The 15,955-nt window shown below is 42.4% G+C and overlaps 1 protein-coding gene across 1 annotated transcript in view; it reads left to right on the forward strand.

Annotated features, from left to right (window-relative positions):
- Positions 1–15,955, forward strand: part of ANAPC1 (anaphase promoting complex subunit 1) — an 87,603-nt gene that overhangs the window by 14,999 nt on the left and 56,649 nt on the right. Inside the window, exons 11-20 of the mRNA XM_083175997.1 lie at positions 73–168; positions 3,517–3,607; positions 3,686–3,751; positions 5,778–5,918; positions 9,824–9,964; positions 10,056–10,116; positions 11,493–11,680; positions 11,937–12,011; positions 12,405–12,670; positions 14,442–14,533. Coding sequence (XP_083032123.1) covers positions 73–168; positions 3,517–3,607; positions 3,686–3,751; positions 5,778–5,918; positions 9,824–9,964; positions 10,056–10,116; positions 11,493–11,680; positions 11,937–12,011; positions 12,405–12,670; positions 14,442–14,533 — 1,217 coding nt within the window. The remainder of the gene's footprint in view (positions 1–72; positions 169–3,516; positions 3,608–3,685; positions 3,752–5,777; positions 5,919–9,823; positions 9,965–10,055; positions 10,117–11,492; positions 11,681–11,936; positions 12,012–12,404; positions 12,671–14,441; positions 14,534–15,955) is intronic.

Below are 15,955 nucleotides of genomic sequence, written 5' to 3' on the forward strand. Positions count from 1 at the left end.
AACCGCACTCCAGTATTCACACATTTGTTTACAGGTCATTTTTTGGGCTTTTCTTTTATTTACTACCCACAGGGAAAAGAACTCTCAGGCCACAAAAGTGTTCATCACAACTGATCTGTGTGGACAGAAGTTTCTCTGCTTTGTTGTAGAGTCCCAGCACCAGCTGCGGTGAGTCTTGTCTGTGGGGAAGGGGGGGTGCACTGCGCATCAAGAACATGCTCTACTTGTGTGTAGCAATACTGGATTTAAAACTCATGGAAGTAGTCTTGGATTGATATTTGATACATATCTACATATTTTGATTAATGCAGTTTAAAAAAAAAAATGCGTAACAGCAATTTATAAACACAGGAGCATGTAAATGGCCTAGAAATGCTAATAAAACAAATAGACCAAAAGCAATTACAAAGATAACATGTCTGTGTATATATTATGTACTGCTATAATAGAATACAGTAATTACCTACTCAGGGATAAAATCAAGTCTGGCTCCTGGTGCTAATACAGTAGTTGCCATGAACTTCTTTTTGAAAAGAATTGTGAATCACTCCCAGAGCTTTGTCCGTAAAGAAGCTGGAAACCAGATAAAGTGGAATCACTTCTTTATAATGTCTTTGTTTGTAGCACGATTCACACAGGTGCAATTAAAGCTATCCATCAGAGGATAAGCGCCAAGTGGCAGCTCAAATCTATAGAGAGCAGACGTGAAAGCACACACAACTGGTTTCTCTGTTAAAGGTTTTATAGGCTGGATTATACCCATGTGTGTCTTGTTTAGGTAATGTTTGGGTTGTCGAGTTAATTGACGTACCCATGCTGCAAGACAAATTTCAGGAAGAACCATGCACCTGAGGAACCCCTAAAAATAATTGTTCAGTAATTCATTAGATAAATTAGTGCTTCCTCATCTTTGCCGCCACCGCTTACACTACAGAAGTTACGGAGCGCAAGCTGCACCACCCTGGGTCCACGCCACCCTCCTGTGTCCGCACCACCATCTATTACCTTTTAGTAAAGTTGTGGCGAGCGGAGCAGAGTGAGCCACCGAAATGTGGCGAGCGTAGCGATCCCGCGAGGGGCCGATAATGCTATTCTGAAAGCGGCTGACGTAACTGGCGTAAGCTGTGGCTGCAAAGATGGAGGAAGTGCCGATAAATGTTATCATGTGACATAAAAACCTATTTGCAAGGACAGGAGTCAGGTCTTAAAAGCCAGTGGGTTCAATAAATAATACTAAATATAGTGGTTGAAAAAAATAAATCAATCAAGATTAAGTTGCAGGAAACAGTTGTATAATTATATATAAATCACAGTAATAAAATAAAAAAAAGTCTCAGCAGAACAAAGCAGCCTCCTCCTCCCTGTGCTTTTCACTAATTGCACACCTTGTACGCATAATGGGGTTTATTTACTGCGATGGGAGTTCTACTGAAGATGGGATGTTGCTATAGGCAACCAGTAAGAAGCTACTTCTTATTTATTTACCAGCTTCTAGAAAATAATAGATAGTATTTGATTGGTTGCCCATAGCAACATCCCATCTGAAACCGAACTAACATCTTAGTAAATGAACTCCAATGTCTCCATTGTGCCAGTATAAAACAAGTTAGATTAAAGATGGTGTTTTATCATCTTTTAAAATATTTCTGCGATGTTCATGAAATCTTGTGATGTCTATTCCACGCTTTTCCTTTTGTACTGCTGGTCCTGACGCTATGGAGAATGAATGACTTAAGTCAGTTGTAGCCAACTCCAGTCCTCGAGAGCTACCAACAGTTCACATTTTCCAGACAACCTAGCTGCTGCACAGGTGCACTCATTACTCACTCACACATTTTAAAAGATCCACAGTTGGCGCCAATTACTTCACTTGTGATTCTGTGAGGAGATCTGGAAAACATTAACTGTTGGTAGCTCTCGAGAACTGGAGTTGGCTACCTCAGAAGTCAGAGAACAAGCCCCACTGGTCCTCCGCTCCAAAGGGGTTAATATAAATGAAAGAGAAACCAGTGGAGTATGGGTAATTTTAAATTTAAGCTGATTTTTCTATCAGAAGACCTTCACAATGACTCCAATAATAATTATAAGGTACCCACACTATGATGTTTCCAAAAAAATTGTTTGGATATATAGGGGGAAATTTCCTAAGATGTGTATTCTACTTTACATGTGATGTTGCTATGGGCAACCAATCAGATCCTGTCTACTATTTTCTAGAGGGTGCTAAATAAATAAGAAGTAGATTCTGATTAGTTGCCCATAGCAACATCACATGTGGAATAGAATACCCATCTTAGTAAATTTCCCCCATTGGCCCTTATTCAGATCTAATCGCAGTACAAATGTGTTCTCAAAATGGTCAAAACCATGTGCACTGCTGGTGGGGCAGATGTAACATGTATAGAGAGAGTTAGATTTGGGTGAGTTATTTTGTTTCTGTGCAGGGTAAATACTGGCTGCATTATTTCTACACTGCAATTTAGATTTCAGTTTCAGCATACCCCACCCAAATCTAACACTCTCTGCACATGTTACATCTGCCCCACCTGCAGTGCACATGGTTTTGCCCATTTTCCAAACAAATTTGTACTGTGATCAGATCTGAATAAGGACCATAGTACATGGATGAGACACAGATATTGCACAGAAGAAAAAAACCTTGAGAATACCAATACACCACTATGCTGGCTACGTAAACTGCTACGTAAACTACGTAACTTGTTCCGGTGAGCTGTGATAATACACAATGCTTCATATCCCCACTATCCACGTCATACCCCCAGTATCCACGTGGGCGTGGAGTTAACTTTATAAGTGTGGCGAGCGCAGCGAGCCACTGAGCCCGAAGCGTGACAAGTGCAGCGAGCCCCGCGAGGGGACGCTGCTACGCGCCCCTCGCTGCACTCATCACGCTTCGGGCCCAGTGGCTCGCTGCGCTCGCCACACTTTATAAATTTAACTCCACGCCCACGTGGATACTGGGGGTATGACATGGATAGTGGGGATATGATGTTAGTGGGGGAAATGTGTGTTTTGTGTGTGTGTGTGTGTGTGTTGTGTTGTTAGGGGTGGAAATATGTGTTGTGCTTTATACTTACCCTCCTCTAGCCCGGCCAATGCGTCCATCACGATCCCCGCGATCCACCGATGTTCCTGGCGCCAGCAATTAGTGTAGTGGCGCTGGGGGAGCAGGGAAACCATGTGATGCCCCCCCAGCGGCACTAGGCTGAATTACGTACATTGTACATGCGCCGGAGAGTGACTGCCGGAGGAGGGGGACTGAACGCTGCCGCCGGGGACATCGGTGGATCGTGATGGATGCGGTGGAGGAGGGTAAGTATAAAGCACTACACACACAATCCAAAACTGTATTATCACGGCACCGGCTACGCTGACAACGTACCTTAGGTACATTGAAAACGTAGCATAGCTGGGCGCCGTGATAATACAGAAGTACCAAAAACCTAGGCTAAAAACCTTTCATGGCATTTAAACTAATGTGAAATGTTATTTCAGTTTGGTGAAGTTTGAAGAAAGTAATGATAAATCGCTGCTGATCTTTGGCTCGGTCACCAACATCTCGGCAAAGGATGCAGCACCAGTGCAGGTACATTTAGATTATTTTATACTACATACAAAATGCCACAGGTTGTGTCACTATAAATGTCTGTTTTCTTTCTTCTAGAGCATTAATACAATGGTGGTATTGGAGACCAATGGCAATTTGATTTTGCACACCGGGGTGGTTAAGGTAAGTTCCATTGTCCAAGTAATTGTATATTGAAACCAAAAGTAGGATTAAGCGCTACCGAATATTAGAGAGTGAATAATAAATAATAAAAGCCCTCCTAGATCCCCTGCTGCAGTTAAAAATAGGGGGTGCTCAGTCCTTAACAGATAACAAGATAAAGAAAAAAGTAGAGCGCTAGGTAATAGGTCAATTTACACTTTTTTATTCAATTGATTCCCTAAAATGTATATACCCCTGACTATTAAAAGTTATGTTTTAACGCAAATTAACTGACTATTAAAAGTTACGTTTTAAAGTAAAGTAACAGGTTGTGCCCCCCAAAAAAGGGAAAAAAAGAGAGTACTTTTCTTTCTCCTTTTGACTATGTATATACTGGCCAGCATTAGTAATGAAACACATAAACAGGTGGAAACAAAATATAGGGCCAAATGTAATAAGGTGTGAGAATCAGAAAGTGTGAGATTTTGGAGAGTTTTCAGATATTTTTTTTTTTTAAGCGGTGATCATTTACACAACAACCAGGTTGATTTTGCCATTAAATTAATGGGTAGGTTTAAATTTTGCTTGCAGTACAAATTTGTTTGGAAAATGGGCAAAACCATGCGCACTGCAGGTGGGGCATATGTAAGGGTGTGGTATGGGACTCCGACAGTCGGGATCCCGACAGTCATTATCCCGACGTCGGGATCCCGACTGGCCAGAGTCAGACAGCATGGCGAGTGCAAAAAAGCCCCTTGCGGGCTCGCTGCGCTCGCCATGCTGCGGGCACGGTGGCTCTCTACGCGAGCCACCTATTCTATTCTCCCTCTATGTGGGTCGTGGACACCCCACGTGGGAAAATAGCGGGTGGCCGTCGGGCACCCGTCTGTCAGCGTTTTGACAGTCGCATAAATGATTGTCGGGATCCCGACTGTCGGGAACACGTCAGGCACCCATATGTAACATGTGCAGAGAGAGTTAGATTTGTTTGAGTTATTTTATTTCTCTGCAGGGTAAATACTGGCTGCATTATTTTTACATTGCAATTTAGATTTCAGTTTCTCTGCACGTTACATCTGCCCCACCTGCAGTGCACATGGTTTTGCCCATTTTCCAAACAAAGTTGTACTGCAATCCGATCTGAATAAGGGCCATTGGGGCAGATTTATTAAGCTTGGAGAAGAGATAAACTGGAAATAAAGCGGAGAAAAGGTAAAAGGAGATAAAGCACCAGCCAATCAACTCCCAACTGTCTTTTTCAAACACAGCTGATTGGCTGGTGCTTTATCTCCTTTTACCTTTTCTCCGCTTTATCTCCAGTTTATCTCTTCTCCAAGCTTAATAAATCTGCCCCCTAGTTAGTTCTCTTAAGAACTTTTAAAATGTCAGATTGTCAGATTCCCACTGCACATAGAATTAGTGTCTGGCCAGATTAAATAGCACTTTGATACCTCATAGTTGACAACTGGGTTACAGATCTCCTGTTACCTCCATTTCCCAGCTGCTGGTGCTTATCCAATCATACTGCAGCTTTATCCAATCATAATGCAGCCTTATCCAGATTTGATGCTGATCAGACAGGCTTCAGTGCTGTTTAGTGGGGCACTGAGGTCATGGGTTTGATATCCACCATGGCCCTAACTGTGCGGAGTTTGTATATTCTCCCCGTGTTTGCGTGGGTTTACTCCGGGTACTCCGGTTTCCCCTTACATTCCAAAAATATACTGGTAGGTCAATTGGCTTCCAACAAAAAGTAACCCTAGAATGTCTGTGTGTGCCTGTACATGTGGTAGGGAATATAGATTGTAAGCTCCACTGAGGCAGGGACTCATGTGAATGTTCAGCTATACTCTGGAAAGCGCTGCGGAATATGTATGCGCTATATAAGAAAGTGTAAATAAATAAATAATACAAATGGGGTATTGTATTCTGATAGAATGGTTCTTTGATGTGTTTTACTGCCTTCCCATACTGTCAGCGGCTTCCTTAGAAAGAAAGTATATTCCAGACATAATATTGAATTGCTTCTCCTTGTTTTATGCTGAAGGTCGGAAAGATTTTCATTCAAGGATTGCCCGCCCCATCCCTCGGCATGTCTAATCCAATGCCTCGTCCAAGCACTCCGCTTGAGAGCATCAGCACCCCTACCAAACCTCTGGGCAAGCATTTGGCTCCTATGGATGACGTGGTATGATTGTGGTGCTTAATGTTTACACTGATAAATCTCTTTAACTCTCCTTACTTGCATGGCTTACTTTCATTTATTGAGTTACATAAGCATTACATCTGCAATTTATTATATGTCAAAAATGTTAATCTTATTATTACTGTTTATAAGGAGCCACAAATGATGCAGTTCCGGGCAGTAGGGATACAGATGCATGAATATAAGCACCACAACAAAGCTTAAATAGAAATGTGAACTGTGCCTGATCAATTGCAGCTAGCACAGTTACAGATTGCACAAATACCAGTGCGAAGTCTAGGATAGGTAGGATATAAACACCATTGCTTTTACACATGCATTATACATATCATGGACATGTAAAGTAGACAAAGAAGGTGCACACATAAGACATAGCAGATTCAGAGTCGAACACATTTGCAGTAGCAACAGTTCCCGCGTCTTTATGCTAATACCGCGGCTGGTGGACGTTCTATTGAGATGCCTCCCGGCCGTAGCACAAATCCAGGAATGCCTATTGAAATTGGATAGATCTCCATGTAGTTATGATGTGCATCCCACAATGATAACCATAGGAACACATGCACTTGCACTGATGTTTTAATTCTATCCACCTCAGAAGTAGGTCCATACGGTAGAAGAGACACCATGTTCTATAGAGGAGGATAAGGATAGCTAACGAGCAAATGGGACTTTTGTGGACATTGCAGGTTCAGGGAGTGCATATTTGGGGGTACATTTACTGGAGCTTATAACAATGAAAAGAGGGGATGTTGCCTAAAACAACCAGATTCTGTCTAACATTTTCTAGGATACAATCGAGAAATTATAGGCAGAATCTCATTGGTTGCTATGGGCCACATGATCTCTTTTCAGTATTAGAAGCTTTAGTTCAGCACTTGGAGTCTAGTAGGGGACAGAGTGTACAAACATGAACTTGTCTGTTTTGAAGGGATACGGTCGTTACGTTGACACTATTAAGGTAGACATGCATTGGGTCCACCACTGAAGGTCGACACCTGAAATAGGTCGACATGAGTTTTTCAAAGTTTTTTTGGGAGCTGACAGGTGGTATTTCAAGTCCTACCATCCACTACGGAATGGTGGGAGAATAAAATAGTGGCCGAAGCATAGCAGGCCATGCAAGGGAACGCAGTACACTTAGACGTGACTGTCGACATTAGGGACAAAAAAACCTGTGAAAAACGTATGTGGAACTTTTAACTGTTGACCATCCCATTGTCGACCTAATGCGTGTGTCAACCTTCCTACCCTGTGGACCTTAGCCACGTCTACCTATTTCAGGGCTGTATTCAATTACGCTGATTCGCCTCTTTTCACGGCGAATGTGTCCTATTTTCATGCTCCCTGCTGAATTTTTTGACTGGAAAAGTAATTCGCCCTATTCAACAATTATTTTTTTTTACACATAACCACCAGCAGCGGGCCAAGAGCTGGAAGCCACTCATTACATATTCATATATTCACTGCTCCCGCTCATTACATATGCACGAGCGGGAACTCCCTCCCCCCCACACACATTCCGGCGCAGGCAGGGAGACTTCCATCTCCCTGCCTGCCGTCATTCGCCGTCAAGGGCAGCGAGCCCCTGCGGCATTGAATAGGGCGACAGGGAGGGCTCCAGCCCTCCGGAATGAGGCGAATGTGCAGCGAATCCTAAACAGGATTCGCTGCACAGGATGAAAATCGTCATTGAATACTGCCCTTAGAAAGTGATGGTGTTCGAGTTCATGAAAGTCAGATGTTTTCAGCTCTGAATAATAGCGGCTGGTAAAAAGTCAGATCCAGATGTTTTGCTAAACACAGTTCAGTTAGCAGAACTGCTCTATAAGGTCAGACATAATTAATGCTGCGTTTTTGGGTGCGTTGTATTTTTAAATGTTGTAAATATATTACAAGTACACAATTACAGCACATTTGCAACAAACATTTCTCGCATATTTAGCTTTTGCCAGAAAGAGATCCTAGATGCTAGATCCATCCTTCCTACAGGCATCTTAGTACAGGTCGAGTATCCCGTATCTGAATATCCGTTATCCGAATTATTCCGAAAACCAGACATTCCAGAAAGTGAAAAAAAAAAATTTTTTTTTCTAAAAACTCACTGGGGACATTTGTAACAGCATCACTGGGGACATGATATGTGCTGAGATAGTACACACATTTTGTTTCACGTTTTGAAACCTTGTTTTTTGAACAAATAAAATATATTTGTGTGTATTTTATGTGGTAATAAAATATATTTGTGTGTATATTATGTGTTTATACAGCATAAATGCAAGATACTTCAAAATACATCATTGAAATATTAAAATATTCTGAAATACGGAATAATCCGTTATCCAAAATTCTCCTGGTCCCGAGCATTTTGGATAAGGGATACTCAACCTGTAGTGCTATTTTCACAGTTATATAGAGAAAGTATATACAGAGAAAAAGAGTATTGGTAGAGCGCTGAATATACTACAATTTAGGTTAATACATGTATTAACTGATAAATTGATCAATTGGGTATCACATAAAAAAAGAGATTTATGCAATCTAACTTACAGTTAGCCAATGGTATGTGCGCATATTATGAAGAAATTTAAAATAAATAAAAATACACTCAATAGGGGAATATTGGAAGGACAAATGGAATACTTATTGCAAGTCCCACTTGTTCCTATAATGGGGGTTAGTGGTCCCCAAAGAGTGTGTCCATTTAGAAACTGGTTTGGTGGGTGTCCATAGACCTGTCTGGGTGCCTTGTACTTAGATTCGATTATGCTTGGTGTCAGTAGGTTCTGATTCGCAGAAGGTTAGGCCCCAATAATAAGCAGGTAGCGGTGTCCCGATTTTCTGTTCCTGTTATTGTGGATGGAAAAGTGGAGAGCAGGGGAAGCTGGTCCAAGTGGGGTGAGGTAGTAGAAAAGTCGGTACTTATGTAGTATCTGGGCGTCCGATTTAGAAATCGGGTCGGATCAGGCACATCGCATCGCATGCGACCATCGGATGCGATGCGATGCGATGACCCGATTTTTCCATAGGAATCAATGTTAAAATGGACTGAGTCCATTTTAACATGGAATTCAATGGGAAAAAGGGGTCCTTTTCATACCCCTACTATCCAAGTGGGCATGGAGTAGCGAGCGAGCGTAGCGAGCCACCGAGCCCGAAGTGTGGCGATCGGACACAGAATACCGTCCCCTCGCGGGGCTCGCTTCGCTCGTCACGCTTCGGGCTCGGTGGCTCGCTACGCTCGCCACAGGTTCCAACTCCATGCCCACTTGGATAGTAGGGGTATGAAAAGGACCCCTTTTTCCCATTGAATTCCATGTTAAAATGGACTCAGTCCATTTTAACATTGATTCCTATGGAAAAATCGGGTCATCGCATCCGATGGTCGCATGCGATGTGATGCGATATTGCATCGCATCGCATCTGATTGTATGCCTTAACTTAAGGCATACAATCAAAAAATCGGACGCCCAGATACTACATAAGTACCGAAAAGTCCAATGTCCAGTGTATACTGACGCGTTTCGTTGTTCAGACAAATTTTTCAAGTATTCCTACCCATCAAAGGCTATCAATTTTCAATTGCCTCCTAAAAATGACACAATCCGGTTGGATGTGATGGGCAACATCAACTCTTAGTTATTAGGAGCTTTGGTAAAGAGCCCAATATCCCACAGTCTCCAATTAATTAAATTCTCTGCAGTGCAAGACAGTGGTGACAACAGGTCGTACATGGAAAATACACAGTAGACAAAATAAAGGAAGATTCATGGAAAAAAAAAAGGGGGGGGGGTGCCTCACAGTGATTTTTTTAAGGTAATGCATATGTGTTAAATTTCTTATAGCTTATGACTGTTTTTGATATTGTATATTTTGGTATTATTCAGGCAGGAATGTTGTCCCCAGTTCCTGAGATGCGGGATTCAAACCGAGTCCATGAGTCCAATTATCTGGATGATTGCACTTTCCATCAGTTTGGCACATACATTCACTCTGTGAGAGATCCTGTACATAATAGATTAACTCTGGTGGGTACGCTGATATACCTGTTGTATTTGTTTTATGCTTATGTACGTATTTATGATTACTTTCTAATGAATTGTTGGATTTCCTTTACAGGAATTGACAAGTGGGTCTATGGTTAGGATTACTATACCAGATATTGCTACCTCGGAACTAGGTAAGTTTACAATACATTGTAATCTTCCTATTGTAAATATTTTACATGTCACAAGAAGCATATTTTGAGTTTGTGAATTAAACATTCAAATTTGTTGTCGGTATATAATTCAGAACAAGCAAGTGGAATATACTTAAGTAATAATTTTGGCCAGAATGATAGATCAGTCTTGTTTTATGGTCTTTGACTTTGCCCCTTTCCAGTGGGGGAAAGTAAAATTAAGGGGGTATGCAATGTGCCGCCGCTATTTTCGTTGGAAATAGCGGCGGCTCCCTAATCAATGCTGTTACTAACGACAGCATTGATGCGGGATCACGGCAGAACGGGCCCGACTTCAGAAGCTGTTGGGCCCGTTCTGCCGATAACGGCCGTGGATTGTCGTTATCCGGGCCCCCGATCGACAATCCACGGTCGTTTTCGTGGCCACACCCCCTTTGTGCCCATCGGCAGGCGGGACATTGAATCCTGTCTGTCGTTATGCAGTTGATCTGACCGCAAACGGGCCAGGATCACGGCTTTCGGTGGGGATCGACAGCCGTGATCCCAATTGCATACCCCCCCCTAAGGGGGTATTCAATGCAGGGTCACAACTGTCGGGCTGGCCCGACAGCCGTGACCCTGTCCTGTTCTTGGCCGGCTTGTAACAGAATCGGCAGGCAGGATTCAATTTCGTGTCTGCCGAGCGCCGAAAAGGGGGCATGGACGCGAGCTGCGGCCGGGAGCTTGTCAATTCCCGGCTGTTCTCGGCAGAACGTGCCCGACTGCTTTTGAAGTCAGGCACGTTCTGCCGAGATCCCTGCTCAATGCTGTCGGGAAAGACAGCATTGAATAGGGCCCCGCCGCTATTTCCCCCATTGGGAATATCGGCGGGAGATTGAATACCCCCAAGTGTTTGCTCTAGGGCAGGGCTGGGCATCACCAACCCTCCAGATGTTAATGAACTACACATCCCAGGATGCTTTCCATTCGTTTTGCTATGTGGCCATGCTGAAACTGATGCAAGGCATGCTGGGATGTGTAGTTCATCAACATCTGGAGGGCCGGTGTTGCCCAGCCCTGCTCTAGGGTGTACTAGTTTTGCAGGTTTCAGGAAACTGCCATGGCAACCACTGTCAACTGTCCTTCCTCACTGTCATATCACTCTCCTTACATTATTGTGTTTTTAGACTTGAAAACTGAGACCCTTTCTTTCTGTGGCAGTCATGCAAATCTCAAAAACCCTGCAAAAATGTAGGAAGTGTATATTGGCTTCACATTACAATGATACATTATTCTCTCTTGATTCACATTTATAATTCTATGGAATTGTATCATATTAACTTCTCTTTTCCCATATGAACCTCATATATTTCCTTGTTTTACTATTCTATTTATAGTTAAAAAGTGTCTACAAGCCATTAAGTACATCCTGCCGAAAGAAATCGCTGTCCAAACGCTTGTCAAATGGTATAACTGCCACAACGCGCCTGGAGGTCCCAGTAATCACTCTGAGTGGAACCTGTTTGTTACCTGCCTCATGAATTTGATGGGTTACAATACAGATAAGCTGTCTTGGACCCACAATGTAAGCATTCTTTAGAAATGGGATTGCCACCAGATAATATTGCATAAAAGAAAAGGATCAGCAAAATCTGATTTTATTTTTTACTTGTTCTCTGTATTTTGTAACCATAGAAATACTGAAATTACCCATTAACCAGTGTTATGGCTTTGAGTGGTACTGTATATCCAAGGTCCTGTTATTACCGTTTTAATATTTTCTAGTGTCCATGAACAACTTCTTCCCCCAAAGATTGAATCCTTTTTTCTTGTTTCCTTAGCTAGACTTTGAAGGCTCCTTGTCTCCAGTGATTGCTCCTAAGAAGGCTAGACCATCTGAAACTGGCTCAGATGAGGTGAAAACCTATAAATAAACTGTTTCCTGAAAAACACATTGTACAATGGCCTTTATTCAGATCTGATCGCAGTACAAATTGGTTTGGAAAATGGGCAAAACCATGTGCACTGCAGGTGGGGCAGATGTAACGTGCAGAGAGAGTTAGATTTGTGTGAGTTCTTTTGTTTCTGTGCAGGGTAAATACTGGCTGCTTTATTTTTATACTGCAATTTAGATTTCAGTTTCCGTATACCCCACCCAAATTTAACTGTGTTTGACATCTGCTCCACCTGCGATGCACATGGTTTTGCCCATTTTCCAAACAAATTTGTTCTGCAATCAGATCAGAATAAGGGCCAATGTGCGGACACGGTCAGATGGTCAGTGCCATTGTAACTTTTATTTTTAACAGGATTGGGAATACCTGATACACTCTGACTACCACCGCAATGTTGAGGTTCATGTTCTGGCTAAAGCTTTGCAGTTGGACCCACTGGATGTTCCGGCATCTAAATATGACAACCAACAAATCTTACATCTCGACTCCACTGCGCTACTCTTCAGCCACATTCCAGCCATTTTCTATGTGCTCCATCTCACTTATGAGGAGCTGAAACTGAACACGTTAATGAGAGACGGAATCCACTCCTTGGTAACCCTGTTATTGCAACTGGCAAGGTATGAGATCTTACATGGGGAAGCCTTCTTTCTTTCAACCACATGCGCCTCGGTAGTTATTGTCTGGTGACATGGAGTCCATATCCCCCATCCTATAAAATAGACATTTCTAGAGGCTTATTTATTTTTGAATTTTCTCTTTACCTTGTGGAACATTTGAACTCTTGCTTTCTTTATCTTCATTTTGGGAGACACTGGAAATGTTGTGCGTAGTGGATGATTAAAGAGTGTGACCACTTTAAATGCCTTTACGCCTCCTACTCCATAACCCTGTGTTTGTCAGGGTTTCGGTTATATTAAAGTGATCCATAGTTTTAAACATAGCTGGAGGTCTACCAGACGTGGTGTTTAGAGTGGGTGGAGTATTTATATATATATATATATATATATATATATATATATATATGTGTGCATGTGTGTGTGTGTGTGTGTGTGTGTGTGTGTGTGTGTATATATATATATATATATATATATATATATATATATATATATATATATGTTCCAGCATAACTCTGGAATCTGGAAAAAAATAACTAGAGGATAACACCCTGCGGGGGTCACGGGGGCTCGAAAAGAGGTCCAGCCACTATACAAACTGGGCCAGAGAAGCAAGATATCCAGCATAACTGTGGAATATCTGGGGTACAGATATACTTTAGTACAGATATGATTTACAATCTGGAAATTAAATACTGTGTGGGCAAGACACCCCTTGCACCCCCGTGTTCCAGGGTCCCAAAAAGAGGTCCGCCCACTACACAAAGTGGGTCAGGGAAGCAAGATATGGCAAAGTTGCATAACTTAGAGGGGGTAGAGGACATTGATTAGGTCCAGATTAGGTTCTCAGCCACTAACACCCACAATCCCGACACAGCCGGGGGCCCAAAAAGGGATCCGCCCACTACAAAATCGGTCAGGGGAGCAACATATGGCAAAGTTGTATAACATAAAGGGGGTTAAGGACATGGGGAAAAAAAATTTGTGCTCAGATCCAGGAGCCCACCTCAGACAGGTGTATGTTGGTCGCACCATGGGCATTTTGATTAGTTAAGCTTAAAACAAATGAAAAAAAGTGCACAACCAAACCCGTGCAATTCCGGGTGCCTCAGCCAGTGTGTACTAAGCCTTGGAGAGAGATCAGGCACCAACCATTCAGCGCCTGCATTTTTTTAACCACCAGCAACATGGCAGTTAGGAGCTGATTGGCTGGTACTTTATCTCTCTCACACTTAAAAATCTCTCTCCAAGGCTTAGTTCAAATGCCCCATAAATATCTATGCCTCATTTCAATGATGATATGTTCCTGGAGTGTATATCCTTGGGGTGAGTCTGGTATTGTGGAAAAATGATCCCATACTATGCGAATGGTCTCCCTTCTAAGTAAGCGCACTCCTTTCTTCTTACCTGTAGCACATTGCCTGTCGCATAGCTCTCCTAGGTGTACAGCTGTATAGGAAGTCTTCTGAAATGATTGGAGGACAGTCGGTCACATGAGCCATTCCTCTCCTGTCAACTTTATGACTGTGGGATGCCCCCATTATTGGGTTTATGCTTTGCTCCTGAGACAGCTGCTCCACCCCATCTTCCCCATCCTGGCTGCCAGCATTTTTTGTTGGAAGACTATGCATAAATGTGCCCGGCTACCCCCTGAGCTTGAATAGCTGGGTTCAGCTGCATGGGCAGCACATTATGTACACTCTTGTAAATCACCATATGTACATATTTGTATGTTGCCTCTTTTACGTTTTTAATAGTTTTCTTTCCTTTGTAGGCACTTGAACTTGCACACATACACAGATTTCTACTTCCGAGATTTCCCAGCCTTTCTCTGGAACTCTGGACAGACATGTTGCATTGAACCAGGTACTTTTTTTTTTTTTGTGTGTGTACTGAATATACATCACTATAACAAAGTAATGAAAAATTGCAAGACATACAATACAGATCTCATTCTCTAGTGTGATTGGACAGATGCAGACTGGTTATATCCCATATGTGTACTTTTTCCCTTATTATTAACACAATCTTCCCTATCATCCAGTATACCATGGGTATATGGAGTATGGTGACAGAGCCTGGGTATTTTAAATATGACTGCAAAAAGATCTATCTCCTCCGCCCCTACTTACACCCTTTAACGGCTGCTTGGGAACTTCAGTTGTGTTAAGTACCATAAAGAGCACTTTATATACAAATAATATAATTATTGTTGTTTTTAGAACTAGTGGACAGCATTTTTCCGCTGCAGAATTTTCCTCTGTGGGAATCCAATTACTCCAGCCTTAAGTGGTGGCATGATCACTACACCTCCTGCATCCATTGCTCCAGGGACAGCTATAGCCTCCACACCTTTGGAACTTCATCTTTTATGTGTTCAGAATGGACACCATGCTAGGTGCTCAAATCCCTTTTATGGAAATATGACAGTATATCAGCTTTTCTTATTACTTTTTTTCAGAGCAGTTATTGGAGTTTATACAGAGCTGTCTTGAAGTGGGTTTATAACTTCCCCTTGTAGTTAAAACATTACAGAAATTAACGCATGTACAGCCTAATACATCCCCCTCCTCTATAAATTTAGGTGATCTGGTGCTCCTGAAGCAGGATAAGGTCATTAGGTCGTCATGATTGAAGGTCGACAGGCAGGAAGGGGTTTTTCACTTTTCTTTTGAGCCGACATGTGCTGATAGGCGATATTTCATGCCCTACCATCCACTAGGGCGTGGTGGGAGAATAAAATAGTGTGCCGGAAGCATGGCAAGCGAAGACTTTGCAGCCAAGCAAAAATGCCCAAATCACAAGCCACTGGATTTACTCCCCTAAATCGGATGGGCACATTTGTGTTTTCCCTGACACTCACATCCGTTTTTCTTGCACGCCTGCATTTTTTTTTAACACTGCCACTAAATGGGCCGGTTCTTTCTCTCAATCGCCTTGCGAACGTCTAGTGAAGGAAAAAAGTAGCAGGATTCCTTCGTTAGCAAACGTTGCGCGTGGCAAGTTCATTGATAATCGGCCATTGTGCAAATTCGCACAGCACACAACTAGTCTGTATTACCCTCAATATCACCTTTTTTCATTTTTAGAAGCTTTAGTAAATTTGCCCCTCAGTATGTAACACAACCTCAACATAATGAACCTAGATTACTACTGATATATGGGAGTACTACAGGAACATCAGACTCTGTATGTAACACAACCTCAGCCTACTGAGCCTAGATATTACTACTGATATATATGGGAGTACTACAGGAACATCAGACTCCGTATGTAACACAGCCTCAG

This window comes from Crinia signifera, chromosome 3 (genome assembly GCF_055691185.1).
Source record: "Crinia signifera chromosome 3, ASM5569118v1, whole genome shotgun sequence".
Taxonomy (NCBI): domain Eukaryota; kingdom Metazoa; phylum Chordata; class Amphibia; order Anura; family Myobatrachidae; genus Crinia; species Crinia signifera.